The 17,521-nt window shown below is 41.1% G+C and overlaps 1 protein-coding gene across 3 annotated transcripts in view; it reads right to left on the bottom strand.

Moving 5' to 3' along the window:
* The window catches only part of flt4 (fms related receptor tyrosine kinase 4), a 73,939-nt gene that overhangs the window by 14,838 nt on the left and 41,580 nt on the right, over positions 1-17,521 (bottom strand). For all 3 annotated transcript variants that reach the window (XM_041797617.1, XM_041797618.1, XM_041797619.1), the window contains exons 6-16: positions 16,754-16,893; positions 16,512-16,683; positions 13,582-13,699; positions 13,274-13,458; positions 12,436-12,601; positions 8,450-8,585; positions 7,734-7,842; positions 4,649-5,008; positions 3,988-4,134; positions 1,936-2,067; positions 1,331-1,437 (exon numbers count right to left, since the gene is read on the bottom strand). In XM_041797617.1, coding sequence (XP_041653551.1) covers positions 1,331-1,437; positions 1,936-2,067; positions 3,988-4,134; positions 4,649-5,008; positions 7,734-7,842; positions 8,450-8,585; positions 12,436-12,601; positions 13,274-13,458; positions 13,582-13,699; positions 16,512-16,683; positions 16,754-16,893 — 1,772 coding nt within the window. The remainder of the gene's footprint in view (positions 1-1,330; positions 1,438-1,935; positions 2,068-3,987; positions 4,135-4,648; positions 5,009-7,733; positions 7,843-8,449; positions 8,586-12,435; positions 12,602-13,273; positions 13,459-13,581; positions 13,700-16,511; positions 16,684-16,753; positions 16,894-17,521) is intronic.

Here is a 17,521-nt window from a genome sequence, read left to right as displayed (position 1 = left end):
TGAGGCACATAGTGCGCAGAGGTCGCCAACTTTCTACAGAGTCAATCGCTACACACCTCCAAACTTCAGATTAGCTCAAGAACAGTGTGCAGAGAGCTTCATGGAATGGGTTTCCATGGCCAAGCAGCTGCATGCAAGCTATAAATCACTAAGTGCAATGCAAAGCATCGGATGCAGTGGTGTAAAGCACACCACCACTGGACTCTAGAGCAGTGGAGGTGCGTTCTCTGGAGTGACGAATCGCGCTACTCCATCTGGCAATCTGATGGATGAGTCTGGGTTTGGTGGTTGCCAGGAGAATGGTACTTGTCTGACTGCATTGTGCCAAGTGTAAAGTTTGGTGGAGGGGGGATTATGGTGTGGAGTTGTTTTTCAGGAGCTGGGCTTGGCCCCTTATTTCCAGTGAAAGGAACTCTGAATGCTTCAGTGTACAAAGAGATTTTGGACAATTCCATACCCCCAGCTTTGTGGGAACAGTTTGTGGATGGCCCCTTCCTGTTCCAACATGACTCTGCACCTGTGCACAAAGCAAGGTCCATAAAGACAAGGATGAGTGAGTTTGGTGTGGATAAACTTGACTGGCTTGCACAGAGTCCTGACCTCAACCCGATAGAACAGCTTTGGGATGAATTAAAGCTGAGAGACTGAGAGCTAGGCCTTCTAGTCCAACATCAGTGTGTGACCTCATAAATGCGCTTCTGGAAGAATGCTCAAAAATTCCAATAAACACACTCCTAAACCTTGTGGAAAGCCTTCCCAGAAGAGTTGAAGCTGTTATAGCTGCAAAGGGTGGATCAACGTCATATTAATGAAACCCTATAGATCAAGAATGGGACGTCACGTAAGTTCATATGCGAGTCAAGGCAGGTGAATGAATACTTTTGGCAATATAGTGTATATAGGTTTTAAAGAAGTGTTTTTTTGTTCTTTCCAGCCTAAGGTTCAAGTAAACAAAGGGGGGGGGGGTCGTTACAAATAATGTAGCAGTGACAGGAGGAGTTAGAATCATCACTTAATTAATCTGTCATGCCATTATCACACTATGAATCACTGTTCAGCAACTGGTGAAGCACTACGTGAGTGAAGAGAAATAAAAACTGATTTGAGACTCATTATCGCCTGCCTTGTTGAGACAGCTAATGGCTTGGCGCTTATTAGAATCCCTCCTCACGCATATCTGTGTGGAAATCACAGACTCTCAAAGATCAAACAGGTCGTATTTGAGCCCAGACAGAGATGTTTGGAGTCAGAGGTTAAAGAGTCTCCGTCACAGCCTGTCAGTTTCTCTTACAAACACACAGACACACGAAGAAAAGCAGCGCCCTCTGACCCTTTTCACATTGCAGAAGATGAGGATCAGCAAGGCCCAGAAGAAAACAGCGATGACTCCGGTCCCAATGAGAATTACTATCTCCACATTGGCTCTGTCACTTGAACCTTGAAAGAAAAAGAAAAAAAAAGAAAATCACATTCATCCAATATAAAAAATCTCTCCTTTATTTATTCCCTCTTTTACTGTTCTTTTCCTGTAGGGGGTGCTGTATTACAAATGATCAATCCCTGCTTTCTTTCCAGCTCCTTCAATTAAATCTTTAGCTCTGCATAAATGTGCCAAACAGCCATTTACTCAGTTCAGCCATAGCTCATAAGGACTCATCCAGCAGCACTGTTCAATTACTTATTCTGAATAGAAAATTTCCCAGCAGTCAATGGCTTTGATTTAATTTTGGAGAGCTGTTCATAGCAAAATCACAGAATCTACAGCTGCAGTGAAAAATGAGAGGTGAGGCACTACAGCTAAAGCCTCTATGTTTGAGCTCAAGGGCGACAGTGGTTTCTGGCCTGAGTGCCCTCAAAAAAGCATGTCAGCTGCAGAGTGTCTGAGAGGATACAGGTGATATGTTAACAGCCTGTTTGTGTGCGTTAATGTCTCACCTATGACTCTGACAGCAGCCGAGGACTGGACACAGCCACGCTGGTTACAGGCGGTGCAGGTGTAAAGCCCAGCATCCTCCTCTCTAACCCGCTGGATGCTCAGTGTACGGTTCGAATCCTGCAGCTGGATCCCTGCAAGAAGGCACATGCAATTAATGACACACACAGCACCACACCTGAAAATCTCTTCTTCGCTCATGGACATTTTTTTAAGATTAATTTTTGGGGTTTTAGCCTTTATTTGGCTGATGAGAGACAGGAAATATGGGGAGAGAAAGTTAGGCAAGACACGCACCAGACAGCGACTAGACAGTGAATCAATCCTGCAACCAGTGCATCAAGGTCTATAACTTCAGTATATGGGCGCATGCTCAGTGCCAATTCATGAACATTTAAATAACATTTTTGAATTCTTGTCACACCTGCAGCTCTAATCAATAGTATTTCTTTTTAATCCAGTCACCCTGTGCACCAGCCACACGTCCCAGCAGCCGCTCTGAGTGAACCCAGAGCATCAGCTGTCATTCAGGCCCGTATTGACCACCCTTCCTCCCTCATCCTTCCCTCTCCGTTCCCCTCAGATGTTAAGAAGAGGAGCCGCTGAGAAAGCTAATGAGGCATGTCCATCGGCCGCGGGGTTTAATATGTGTTTGTGTGTGGGTGTGCACATGTGCGGCACCCGCACAAGCTTTCTTGTCACTGTTTGTGCTTGATACATTTGTTCAGCTGTATGGGTGTGTGGGTGGAGGTGGTGGGTGGTTGTGTAGCTGTGGTTTTGTACCCTTTTAGTGTAATTTCTTATGACAAAAGTGGGAAAGAAAAACTGTCAACATCTGCTTATTAAAGACTAGAAAAAAGAGTACATATTGAGAAAACTTGTCTCTACACTTCATGTTTTTTTTTCAGTTGTGAGGCTATATTTGAGGTTTGAAGCAAACACAAGATACTTGTACTCCAGAAAGGATAAATGCTCAGTAAAGACGTCCCTAAACCCATTACAATTCTTACTACTTGCCTCCACAAGTCAACTGTGCTAACAAATGGGCAACAAGAAGTCAAAACTTCACCAGCTTTGTCAAGTGGGAACCCTCCTTTGTCTGTGTTTTGTCAAATCAGTCCAATAACTCTCCGTAGAGAGCTGAACATTGATCTCCAATGTCCCAGAGCCAACCCCCCCACCATGCTAGTTCTTGCCACCCACCTTGCCAACACGGAGGCATTCTCTTTCTTACCTACCCTACAACACAGCAAAACAGCTTTGCCACCTTCAACAGATCCAAGCTTAGCAAGAGGGTGAGAGAAGCAGAGCTAAGGTTTGGTGTCCTGCCGGACTAGGCTGCTGCTCCACCTCCCTCTTCTACCTACCCTTGCATGACTTATAATTACAACTTCAACCAACCCAGGCTTAGAAAAAGGGTGGGGAGAGCAACATTGCAATCTAAGATTAAAAACACAACTTTTTTTAATCCTGAGGGAAATTTAAGTGCCAGATTATACCAAAATATGAGGACCGAAGTAAGAATAGTAGAACAGAGTATCAAATAAAAGTAAAAATAGGATATAAACTGCAAAGGGACAAATTGAACAAAACGATGCCTGATAAAATGGGGAGAAAAGTATGAGAAGTTAATGTAATTTTTAAAGTTTGTGCTCATTTCTCCTGCTTTAAGTAATAGAAAATGCATTTTATTGCCTCTTAACATATACATATATGCCAAATTATACATCCCTCCTTAAATAAACTCCATGGTTATTGAGCAAAAATATGGGTTATGCTGTTATGCTGTAGACTATAAAAGAAAAGTTATAATACAATTACAAAAATAAGTCATCTCAAAAAGCAGAATAGGCAGTGATTACTGGGTGTCATAACAAACACACAATTACCTGATTATATATGTAAAATTATGTGTTCTGTTAATAAAGCACCAGAGGTGACGAACTTCATGTGTAACTTGGGTTATGTGTGATGTTGTGGCTGCAGGGTGGGTGGATGAGCAGCTGGACTGTTGTGTAAACGTGTGCATCACCTGTGTAGGTGTGTTCACGCACCAGACATTTGGTGGAGAGGTTGGTTGTCTTTAAACCAAGAGAGGCGGGGCAGGGGTCTGCCCTCCACGTCACACTCCATCCGCAGAGACTCGGTCACATTGACCGTCTGGTTGGTGAGACTGCGTTTGTACCGTGGTGCCTCCAGGGCTGCAGAGAGAGAAAGACGAGGGAGAGAGAGACGCTGTTGTTGGCATGTTTTGGGACTTTTGAGCGCATCAAGTTTACATGGTTTTTATTGAAGGGTCTCCTAGGAGTGGTGAAGTGAAAAAGTCAAAAACATTAAGTTGTACATCCATCCTGCAGGCACTGATGCAAGGTTATAGCGACATAACATGAATGAAGTATGGATTTGTGTGTGCGTTTCAGCCCTGCAGCCTCTCAGCTCTGTTTTCTGTCACTATATACTGATGCTGTGGAAACACAAGGTACTCTCTCTCTGTTACGTGTAGATGTGGGTATCAAGCTGCGTGGGCACTCACTTTGAGTGTGTGTATTTTTAAGCCTCCAGCATCTCCTCCATGCCCACCGAGACCCGTGTGTGCTTCCTCTGCCAAAGGGTTGAGCTTTCCTCTATAATTAGCTTTAGTTAAAATGGCTCTCCTTGTCAAGCGATGTTTTTATATGTCTATGTCTGCAGCTTCTATCTGTTTTTATCCCTCACCTTTGACAGAGATGTATCTAAACAGGCACTGCTTCTCTCCACTCCGCCTGCTCTGAGCTTCACACACATAATGACCCTCATCCTGCAGCTGCACAGAGGGGATGGTGAAGTCCAGGACCCAGCTGTTTGATGGCTCCTGGAAGGAGAGCTGGCCGTTGAGGGAATCTGCGTAGAGGTACACACTCCTGCAGTCCAGCTCCTGGGGCCTGCCCTGCTCGTCCTGCAGGGCCTGTGGGTCCAGGCGATACATCTGCAGCTGCTCGTAGGTGTAGTTGTCAGCACTGCAGCACAGAGACACTCTCTCCTGCTCCAGGGGGTTCTCTGAAGGCTGAACGTCCAGGCTGAAGCCCTCAGGGATAGCTTTGAAGATACAGAGAATGGGGATGTGATGGTTAGATTACATAAACAGAAAGAGCTTGAGCAATGGACTTCGATGAAAATAATACCTTGGAGGGAAAGTTCATTACAGATTTATCAGCAAAAATCATTTAGAAAAAAATTTATAATAATCCTCACTACTGCCTTAAAATTTAACTGTGAGAGGTTTTTATAAGGATCACTAGTATTTTCTGTTCTAGGACAAATTCTGAACAAACAAGGCCTCCAGCATGTCAAAAGTCAAAACTACAAGAGAAAAATTGTTATGATCACAAAAAAGGATGTAATAAATTCTTTCTACTCTTCAAAACACACCAACACTAGATATACAGAAGTGCTATGATATCAAATTCCATTAAAATGATGAAAGAAAACCTCAATCACAGTGTTTGTTATTGTTTATCTTGCAGTATAACATTTTCATGCCTTACTGATTTCTATGTTTAGGCTCGTTGTAAACTTGGTCTGCATTATGTGGATCTATAGAAGAAAAAACGATTAAAAGTACTGCCCCTTCACCTTTTTACAGAAAAAAGCAATCTGGAAAAATTGCTCTGATTGAACTTTTGGCTTTTTGACATTGTTTGCCCCTGATCTTGTGCATTGTAGGTCCAATCAAACCGCTCTTGTTCTCAGGTAGAAAGCACTATGGCTTCTAAATCTTTCCAGTGTCATTTTTCAATGCTGAAAATGCCACTGTTTCTATTTACCTTCAGTGTAATGGGGTGCACAAAAAAGTGGATGCACACACCGTGACGTCAACCACTGGCTTGTAAAAAAGTGTTTTAAAGACTCAAGCTCTATCTATTTGCTGTCACAATCAGCTAGAAATGAACATATTTGAACCAAAATAGTAGATACACATTGACTATCAAGGCTGACAGGTCACCATGGCTGCAGCGTTTCCATCAGAGGTAGAACAGTCTATTTTTAAGGTGTCACTCACTGAAAGGGGTGCCCAGCCCACAGGGACTTACAAGACACTGAGAAACAAAGCCCAGAAGAGATGCAACAGAATAAGAGAAAAAAAATTAATACATCACATAGCACATCAACAAATAATGACCCATATTACACAACATTGCTCCTAAGTACATTATAACTTCAGCATGAAAACAAACTGATTTATAACTCTAAATTAGGGCTGGGCAATTAATCCAAATTTTGATTAAACTGCAAAATATCCTATTGCGATTTTCAAATTGCAAAAGGTGCAATATTTTTATCAACCTGAAATGTGTGTCAAAATATCCATTTAATAATTTTTTCGCAGCAGAGATGTTATGATCTACACATCATGCAAACACTGAAGTGTAAATATTTTTAGAAAAGTTTACAAAAATCCTACTTTCTTTTCTTTTTTTTTATTTTTTTAAAACGAGAGTTACATACAAAGTATTTTTTCTTTCACCACAATTTATATTGAATTATTTGAGTTTAAATTACTACAGTTGTATTTTTTCAAAATTGTCAGCCCTACTTTAATCTATTTAATATTGTGCTGGTTAAAATAAAGAATTATTTATTGCTTGTGTTGGTAGAAAAAAATATAAGATAAGGAACTTAAGAAATAATCGCATTTTAAATCGTAATGTTGTAAAAAATAATTGCAATTAGATTATTTTTCCAAATAGTCCAGCCCTTCTCTAAATGAAACCACAAATTTGAAAATGAATGTAATTGTAACGCTGCACTGTAGAAACTTGACTAGTGAAACTTGACTAAACTAGTGATTGGGACAATAAACACATTAAGAAAATGTTTAATGAGATAAAAAATATGTTGCATAATGCCAGGCTTCCTTTTACAAGCAGTATAGTCGCCCCCTGCTGGTCATGAGACAATGCTTGGTTTTCTTCTCCTTTCCTTTTTTAAAATCACCTCCTCAACGTCTCCACTTTTAGAGTCAAAGTCTATTTTCACTTCTGTTGTACAGTTAAGGGGTGTTGGCAGTCAGACAAAACAGGATTTCAAAGTTAGATACTGTACAAGTTAGAGAAATGCAGCCCGATGACTCCACTATCCAGAATGCATTGAAATCTATTATGTTCCTTTTCACGAAATATAAACAGAAGACGTAAATGTTAATTTAATAAAGTCAACATCTCTGACTGTGTTCACTTGTTCATTAGGTCACGTGAGTACCCGAGTACTGAAACTGCAGTAAAATCCCATCCCCCTCATGACATCATGAGCCCACATTCTGGCCCCGCCCACATGAAAACAAACCAGGAAATAGGTGGAAAACTTTCTAATCGTCTAAATCCAGAATTCAGTCACATGTAGATCTCAGTGTTTTCACATGGTTACAGCAAACTTATTACAACATATCTAGAGTGTTAAAACAAAAACTTTGGATTTCACTTTACAGGGTCTTTAAGTCATTCCTGATGAAAAACTATCAGTCATTTTTGGAGTCAATTTATTAGCTGTAGGGATTTAAAGACAAAGATACCCTGAACACCACAACTTCTTTTTTCCTCCTCCCATTTTCTGAGTTTAATAATCTTTTGGGGGCCAGATGGGAAGCTTTAGGGGGCCTGATGTGGCCCTGGGGCCACCAGTTGGTGATCACTAGTCTAAGCCAAAGTAATCTGCATTGTTAGAACCCTTTAAGGTGACTTTAGAGGAATGAAATCTTTGCTTCTAATGTTTTTGTTTCCCTTTTCCTTTGAAACAAGAGTTTAACGTAACAATAAATACTTACTGGTTACATAGAAGTAGATAAGTCGCTCATCTTTTCCAGCTTTGTTTTCAGCAGAACATTTGTACATGACGGAGACACTGGCATTTCGAATCTGAAGTCTGCTCACTATCTGTAAAGTAAAAAAGTCGATGAGGCTTTCATTTCACTGTAATGGCATGCATATTTTAAAACACAGAGCTGTGTGCTCATGTTATTCTTCAAGAGACAAAAAACAGATTTTGTGCTGACAGGCCAACAAGAGGCAAACTCCCTCAGGTGTGGCTGAAAAACATCAGGACGTTTCCCTGTGTGTGCGTTCATGTCTCTGTTGCCCATGTTATAATTTTCCTCTTATGGCTGAGTTAATGAATGTACAGACGTGCGTACATACACATGTGCCCCCTCCTTTGTGTGTCTGCATGTGTTTATAACCCGTCCTCAGAGGAAGTCTGTGGAGGAAGGCTGTTCTAAATATTTCTACTGTGGAAATGGCTCATGATTGACAAATTTTGTTATGGAGCTCAGAATTTGGGACGCTTACATAAAAACATCACAGTTCACGGATAAGTCCACTTACATAAATGTCTTCTTTCTGGATATCAAATCTTTATCATATTTTTAAATTTTTTTAACTGTAATTCTTCAATCAAATAACTAAATCATAACATCCATCATTTTCTTATAGATGAGAAGTTGGGCTACAGAATGCCAATCATAATCAAGAATCTGTAATGTACCTTTTGACGGCTGTCCACCAATTCCATGGATGTTTCAATGGCCTCGATTTCATTCACAGAGTTCCCTGAGTTAATGTCCTGCCAGTTCTGACAGTCTGCAATCCTGTCACTCCGGCCCTTCCTGTCTCGTTGGACCCTGGAGACAAACACGGACACATTCATGACATCTCTCCTCATTGACATGCATGGCAGAGAGTGAGCAGTGGGGAAGAATCCAGAAGCATATCAAACCAGACATCCTGAGGTTTTATGAGATTTTTGTCTCCACACTCTAGTTTGCATTTCATATCCGAACATCAGCTCAAGCCCCAAAGCTGAGGCAATTATGCTCGGTGTCTCAGCAGCTAATGGAAAAAACTATGGTGTCAATTTCATTTTATAAGGATCCATAGTGTGAATGATTCAGAAGGACTAATGAACATGAATAGATTTTTGTTCTGCATTTCTCCTAAAGGCAAAACTGCAGTTCCCTACATCAGCAGAAGGTAGTCAGGGTCAGTTTCATTTTATTCTCTATATAAATGTACAAACACCCAGGCTCCCTAAACAATTTTAAATTGAAGGAATAAAAGAGTATATCAATTTACTTTGAGATATAAAACATAGAGGAAATAACCTGTTTTGATTCCTTCAGGGCATTTTTCCTATTTCCATAGCTATAAACGTTACTGCCCATGCCTGTTTAAACATTTCTTGTTTTTGTCCAGAGAGGAAAATTTAAGTAAAACAATGGATATGGCTGAAGCTTCCCATATGTGTTCATGTTGAATATTTTATACATATTATACATATAAGCCACATTCTGACAGTGTTGTATAGATGTGATCTTGGCCTAACACTTTGATCCAGACTAAAAAATCTTAACATATACTGCAACATACTTTGTAATGTTTTACACACTTTTATACACTGACTGGCCAAAAAAAAAAAGTCGCTACCTGGATTTAACTAAGCAAATAGGTACGAGCCTACTATTGGATAATTACTGCATGGGCGATTATCTTTCAGCTGGCAACAAGTTATTTAACCCCAGCTGATGCAATGAATGACTTCTCATTTCTTGCTATGATCTGGGGTTGCTGCAGTTGGTCAGGTCTAGGTTCAGCAACATTATGTGCCCAAAGAATGAGGTCAGCTGACTACCTGAAAATACTGAATGACCAGGTTATTCCATCAATGGATTTTTTCTTCCCTAATGGCACGGGCATATTCCAAGATGACAATGCCAGGATTCACCTGGCTCAAATTGTGAAAGAGTGGCTCAGGGAGTATGAGACATCATTTTCACACATGTATTGGCCACCACAGAGTCCAGACCTTAACCCCATTGAGAATCTTTGGGATGTTCTGGAGAAGGCTTTGCGCAGTGGTCAGACTCTCCCATCATCACACAAGATCTTGGTGAAAAATTAATGCAACACTGGATGGAAATAAATCTTGTGACATTGCAGAAGCTTATAGAAACAATGCCACAGCGAATACGTGCTGTAATCAAAGCTAAAGGCGGTCCAAGGAAATATTAGAGTGTGTGACCTTTTTTTGGTGGCGACTTTTTTTTTGGCCAGGCAGTGTATCTCTAATGGCAGGGGCAGAAAGTAACAGATAACAGCCACTCACATTAACCAAAACTTTGAACTGAATCTTACTTGACTGATGTGTCTGTCTGTAAGATACAGTGAACAAATGATTTTATATTACATCCAAAATGTGTTGTGGCACTCTGTGTTTCTATCATTTAACAACCTGGTTTGACATTCATACTATCTTGATGTTTATGCACTGCGCAAGAAAGAAAGACCTGCAGGTATCAAGAGTTACTACTCAGTAACTCAGTAACAGTAACGAGTAAACTTTAAATTAATTAAATCAATTATAATATTCACTTGAGAAGATTCTTTAGCAATAATTTTACTTCTATGTATTTACCAGAGCCTGTATCAGACAACACTCACCCTACTTCAGCCATAACAAGGGGGGAGTGGTTTATGTTCATAAATGATGTCATAAGGTAGTTGTATCTGGTTAGAAAATGCAGATATAGTCAGCAAAACAAAGCAAGAGACCCGCCCTGGCGTAATCTGTGGCTGGAATACATCCGCACAGCAAAGAAAGAAGTGGATATTACTCTATATCACAGATTCTCCTGCTTCACTAGCTTGTTGAGAACATGCAGCTGGGTGGAAACTGTCAACAAGTGTGCAGTAAGATTTTCGAAACAAAATTGTGTGGCTTAGAGGTGACGGTGTAGATCAATGTTTTGTCCTTCTATTGATCTGATAGGACATTTGATCAGCCATTCAATGTATTGATATACAACAGAGGATCATTACACCCCTAATCATCATCAGTCTAATTTGGACTTCACTCTAGAAGTAAAGCCTTTTCCCTTTTAAACTCTTAACCTTAACTATAAAGGACTATTAGGATCATGGAAAATACACTGATTTAAATTCTGGCCTTACAGATATGAAAATACCACAGTTGTATCTGTTCTAAGTTTTAAACCACAGCAAGAACATTATTGGTGACAGCCATGGCTGAAAGAATGATGTTTGAGGTTTGTCTACTGTCTTATGAATGCGATATCTCAAAACTTTTCACCAAACTCCAAAAAATTGCCCTGCAAGTGTGAATTTATTGGCTGTTAGAGGTCAAAAGTAAAGTTCATTGATCCTAATGTTAATCCCTTGCTTCTGCTTGCTTCTGAATTCTTTGAGTGATTTTCTTTAAACTTTGCACAAATGTCTACCAAGACTCAAATTTCAGCTGTTCACATTTTGCAAAGTAAAAGGTCACTTGATAACTGCTGACATACTGTATATGAAAGAGCAATGACTACCTCACTTCTCGCCAAAAATTGAGTAAACATATTCCCAAATAAAATAGTTTAGCTGTAAGCAACTTACTCTAAATTGATGTCTTCCTCAAGAACAATTTAGCAGGCAGACAACTTGAATATTTTTGTCCACCAAACTATATGGCTTCTGTGACACAAGACTGATTTATTATTCCCTCTCTTCATGTCTGACCATCCCATTAAAAAAGAAAATTCTATTCTTATTGAACAGAAAAGGTCAAGACAGTCATTGCTCAAGAAATGTCAAATAAGATGTGCAGGAGACTGAATATGAACCAGACAGCAGGAGCGAAAGCTGAGTCTTAGCTGCTACAGCAAAGTGTTTCCAAGAATTAGAGCAGGTAGGGCACTTTATGTGTTTCCATGTTTTCTGCCCACATGGAAAGGTCAAGAGAAGAACAATAACTTCAAAGTTGAAGCCTTGGATGGAGATGGAGGCAGGTGGATGTTATAAGATTATTCAGGACACTAAGGCTTATAAAGGAAAAAGAACTGAGATGTATTGTAAATGGTTATCCTGAGAATCCATTATATCCTGTTGTGGGATTCAGCTGAGATGGAAATAAGAAGAGCCCAAGGCGATGCCTGGCAATAAATGTGTGTGTGGGTCAGTGTTTATGCATGGATTTAACGGTGTGTGTGATATATAGCACCCTAATGGGTTCAAAACACACCGAGGTGGATTTCTGAGTGTGCATGTGAGGATTATGTGTTTGCCTATGAATGTCAAAAAGTAAGAGCACAGTGTGAGAGCCGGCGGACCAGCAACAGAGAAAGAAACATTATCGCTGTGTGGGGGAGGCAGCAGGTCGGACATCGAACAGACACTCTTCCTTTTTGTCTCCTTTCCCTCCATTTACTTCTCCTCCACCTTCCTTTTAAACTCTTCTATTTCACCCACCTCTACATCTCTTTCTTCACTTTTGCCTCCCTCTTTTCTAGACACACGGCCAATGGATATTCCACACTGACCTCTTCCTCTTATTTAGGTCCTAACGTAACGCTTCATGCACTGCTTCCCACTCCTCTCCTCTTCAATAAAGCTTTTTTCTGTTCCCACACTGGTTTGCAAAGAAATATCACTTCTGAGTGTTCGGCTATTTGGATCTGGGAGAGTTGTTTTTCTTACAGTCTGCTCTGTGTGCTGTTGAGGATACATGGGCCCCAGGCCCTCCACTGCCAGCTGACAGTAGGAGCAGGGAGACCATATGCGGTGCATGTAAGAATCTGGCTGCTGCCGCTGGGGTATGGACTGGATGGATCTGCCACTTCTTTCTCGTGGATCTGAGGGGGAACTAGGGAAAAGAAAAGATACTTAATAATTTTCAGGGTCACAGACATATCGCAGCATATTTTCATTTGGCAGAAAAAGGAAACACCATGAACTAGTTGGCTGCTAGTCACACAGTCAGAGAGAAAACAAACTATAAAATTATCATGCATGGCTATAAGAAATTTAGATTCTCCTGGAAATCTAGTTTAGTTTTCCAAGATAGTAAACTACAATGAAACTAGAACACAATTAGAGGACAACCTGATGTGGATAAAATTAGGAAATGAAATCCACATGGTACAAAATAATTAATTTATAAATAATTTGACCCATTTGAGTCTTGAATCACACTAAAACAGAAATAATTAGATGATATAGGTGATTTTTAATTAATGAACTTCTCCGTATGCCCAGGCATAATTCCCTACAGACCATATTCGTTTTTTGATGTAGTGCTTCAGCTTCTACCTTTTTTACCACAAACCTGAACTTTATTTACACAACTTTAACTGAAAACATCAATCATATTTATTCTGTGGTTATACATACACTCTATTGTCCTCGTTTGAATAACTAGCAAACCTCTGGAGTTTTGTGGCAGGAATGTTATTTGTTGCACATCCTCTACTATTTTTTATACACAGACATCTGCTGTGATTTCCACTGAGGGTACACAGACAAACAGAATGATTACCGTTAACAACCAGCGTGATGTTGAGCCTCCTCTCCAAGGCAGCGGCCCTGTTCTTCAGCACCACAGTGTAGAGCCCAGAGTCCTCCTGACAAACATCCTTGATCTCCAGAGCATGGTTAACATTAATCCTTATCCTCTTCATCTTGAACTCTAGCCGCTGGTTTATCAGCTTTCCATCTTTATACCTGGACACAGCACACATGGACACACGCACTCAAACATCTCTGCAGCTGCAGAAAAGGACACCATCTAGCTGAGGTGAAAAATGCCCGTTATATTTATGAATGCACCAGAGAGTGTCGTCTTACCATTGTGTCTCAGGTGTTGGGAATGCAGAAACATTAACTTGTATTTTGTACGACTTATGGCCAGCAGTTACTTCTACTACAGGACCATATCTGTAGTTGACAGTAATAAATGGCTTCTCTGGAAGATAACAAGTAGCACAAGTTAGTCAGTGATTTAATTCAATGTCAAAACAAGTCTTTATCTTAAATCCTCTGAGTACCAATTTTTCTAAGAACTACAGTGCCCATGAAAAATATTCACCCTGTAGGATGTTTGAACTTCAATAGATTTTCTAAAACAATTATGGTCAATATAATTTGGCTTTTTTTGATTATAAAAACGCTGGATTGAGGTTTGGGCTTTGACTCAGCCACTCCAAAACATTCACCTTGTAGTCTTAAAACCATTTCTGTGTAGTTTTAGCTGAATGCTCCAGGTCATTGTCTTGCTGGAAAACAAATCTTCCAAGCCATAGTTCTCTTGCAGACTCAATAAGATTTTACTCCAGCATTTTCTTGTATTTTGTTGTATTCATTTTAGCCTCTACCTTTGCAAGCCTTCCAGGGCTGGCTGCCAAAAAGCATCCCCCACAGCATGATGCTGTCACCACGGTGCTTCACAGCGAGAATGGGGTTTTTGTGGTGATGTGAAGTGTTTTGTGTTCATACCATACATAGCATCTTGCCTGATGGCCAACAAGCACCATTTTGATCTCATCAGACCAAAGAACTTTCTTCCACTGAATCATGGAGTCTCACATGCCTCTAGCTGAGATTTAGTATGAGTTTCTTCAACAGTGGCTTTCTCTCTGCCACTCTCACATAAAGCTTTGACTGGTGAAGAACTAGGCAATATTTGTTGTATGCTGAACCTCTCCCATCTCAGCTGCTGAAGCTTGTAACTCCTTCAGAGTAGTAATAGCTGTCTTGGTGGCCTCTCTCACTAATCTTCTTCTTGCACAGTCACTCAGTTTGTGAGGACAGGCTGATCTAGGCAGATCTACACATGTGCCATATTTCACCCATTTTACTTAACTCTATGGTGAGCACCTTGGAATTTTTTTTGTATCTATCCCCTAATTTATACTTTTCAATCACTGTTTCTCTGAGTTGTGTGGAGTGTTCTTTTGTCTTCATGGTGTAATGGTAGCCAGGCATACTGATTAACAAGTGACTGGACCTTCCAGACACAGGTGTCCAGGGTGAGCAGGGTTTCCCAGTTTAGAAAACAGGATAAGAGTCTGCACCTCCAAGCCCAAGGCGGGAGTTGTTTGCTGCAAACGTTGGATTGTTCCCTCCAGGTTAAGAGTGAGTCTTTGCCTCAGATGAAGGCGTTCAAGTATCGTGGGGTCTTGTTCACGAGTGACGGTAAAAGGGAGCATGTTTGGCAGATTGGCATAGTGTCAGCAGTACTGCGGCATTGTGCAAGACCACTGTGGTGGAGAGGGAGCCAAAAGGCAAAGCTCTCCATTTACCAGTTGATCTACCTCCCAACCCTCATCTATGGTCATGAACTATGAGTGATTACAAAATTAGATCACAGATACAAGCAGCTGAAATTAGTTTTCTCCATAGGGTGAGAACGGAGACGGCATTTTGGGGGGCCGTAAATGCTACTTTTTGAAACCGGGTCCCAGATTGAACAAATCTGTAAACACTTACCGTTTCATCACTGTGTGGACAGCCAACCGTATCTTTCTTGAAACGATTATGTCATACATAGCATAGCCCACTTGCGCCGCATGCACTGTCGAACCAAAACAACAATGGCGGATTACAGGGCTGAGTTCCTGCTGCAGAAACTACTGGGCTTATTGTGCTTTTACAGCAAAATTTGATGCTCCTTCACCATCACCGGGAACAGCACACACCCGATGTTCTTAAATCCACTGCGTGGAACAACCAGAAAGGCAACTAGAAGAAAGTTTGTGGTAGTTTTCTCTTATCTTTTTCTCTCTTTTGGTGTATTTTAGTGGCAGTGTTACAGCGCCACTTACAGGTTTGGCATACTATAGCGTTTTCAGTCGTATTCAGTGGTTCCGTGCTTACGTGGACATTTCCTGAAAGGATCCCGTATTTACGGAAAAGTTTTTCAAAAAGAAACGCAGATATACTGTATATTGTTTTCGTCTCCGTGTGGACAAGGCCTTAGACATCCAGGGGGAACTAGGAGTAGAGCTACTGCTCCTCGCATCAAAAGGGGCCAAATGAGGTGGTCTGGGCATCTGATCGGGATGCTTCCAAGTCGCCTCTCTTCGGAGGTCTTCCAGGCATGTTGGGCTGGGAGGAAGTCTTGGGGAAGACCCAGAATTATGGAGGGATCATATGTCCAGTCTGGTCTGGAAACGCCTTGGGATCCCCCAGAAGGAGTTGGAAAGAGTTGCTGGGGAGAGGGAAGTCTGAGTTGACTTACTTAGCCTGCAACCACCGCAACCTGGCCCCAGATAAGTGGAAAAAGATGGATGGCTGGATGGATCAAGGTTCCAGGCCTAACCACAAGGCCATTTAGCATCCCTTTCTTTGGTTTTAAATGGTGAAGGAATCCAACGTGTTGCACACCCACCAGCATTTGTAAAATGCTGCTTCTTTGATTTCTTGAGTCAAAACAGAACAAATTAATATAAAATATACCGCTGTTACCTTCCTCTTATAACAAGACTCCTTAATCTAAGCTTTGGGAGTACCCTAAGGCCTGCCTCAGCAGATCCTGCTCTTCCCTTCCTATAATTTCTACTATCTAACATTATACCTGATCAAATCCTTATGGGCATGTTGTTCCTGGCATTTTGCTCAAGCACTGGTAGTTAAGTCTTGTGAAAACTGGATTTACATGGATGGACATGGATTTATGTGCTTTATGCTATAGTGAAGAACAGATAATTAAAGTTAATGGGATATTTATGCTACCAGGCAGACCTTTTGAGCTAAATCTCTTCTTAGCCAGTGCTTACCGTAAACTATGACCTGAGTTTGTTGGCTCATTGTTGTTTTCATGCTGGTGACGTTGCAGCTGTAGGGACCAGTGTCTGTGACGTTGACACTGTCAATGGTGAGGATGCTAACAGCCTCAGTGGCATGAGACAGAGCTTCACGATAGGGCCTTATGTCCACATGGCTGTTCGTCTGAGGAGAGAAAAGGTTTTATTTTTACTCTGTAGAGCATGTACAGTAATTAACTGTTTTTGCAATATACCTGTTTGCCAGGATAAGACCACTGAATGTCCACTCCAGTGTCAAATTCCACCCACGCCGTGCAGTTCAGGGTTAGGGCCTCCCCAACTATTAGCTCCACAGGGTTCTCAGGAAACAGCTTGACATCGTAAACCTGACTTCCTGTCCGGGAAAATGAAAAAGTAGGAGGGAGAGACAGAGGGACAGAAGAGAGGTCACGGTGACATCGTCAGCAGTTTTTCCTTCCTTTCAGGACCAGAGGAAACGAGGAGCCATCCTACTATGAAGAAGTGACCGTCACAAGCTTGCACTGTTTCCATTCATGTGTTGAGCTATAAATCAGTGAAGAAAATAAAAGTGGAACACAGCGAAGACTTACTTCAAGATAAGAGAGAAAAGCAAAGCACACATTGGACACTGGCCAGTGTGTTTGATATTTAAGCCACCTTTCCATGCAGTCACTGGAAATTACATGACGTGTAAAATAACATATAGGCTGGTGAAGCCTGTGCAGCAGACTGCGATGGTTTGATAAGTTTAAACGCTCCATTAGCCATAGAAGTGAAAACTTGATCTCAGTTTTCATCTCTGACTGATGCCGCTGTTACTTTTGGCCAGCAACAGTGGGTATGAATTTCCCTTTGTCCTCTGATGTGAGAGGTGAGTGATCTCACACAACACAGCAAAGAGCCTCTGGGTCTCTCAAAGTTCACTCGAAACAAGAGGAGCAAGCTCTGCAAAAATCTCTCTTCTCTTCCTGAACTTGCTTTAATTTAATCACGTCTTCTCT

This window comes from Cheilinus undulatus, linkage group 10 (genome assembly GCF_018320785.1).
Source record: "Cheilinus undulatus linkage group 10, ASM1832078v1, whole genome shotgun sequence".
NCBI classification, from domain to species: domain Eukaryota; kingdom Metazoa; phylum Chordata; class Actinopteri; order Labriformes; family Labridae; genus Cheilinus; species Cheilinus undulatus.
This window is presented reverse-complemented; position numbering and strand designations above follow the sequence as displayed.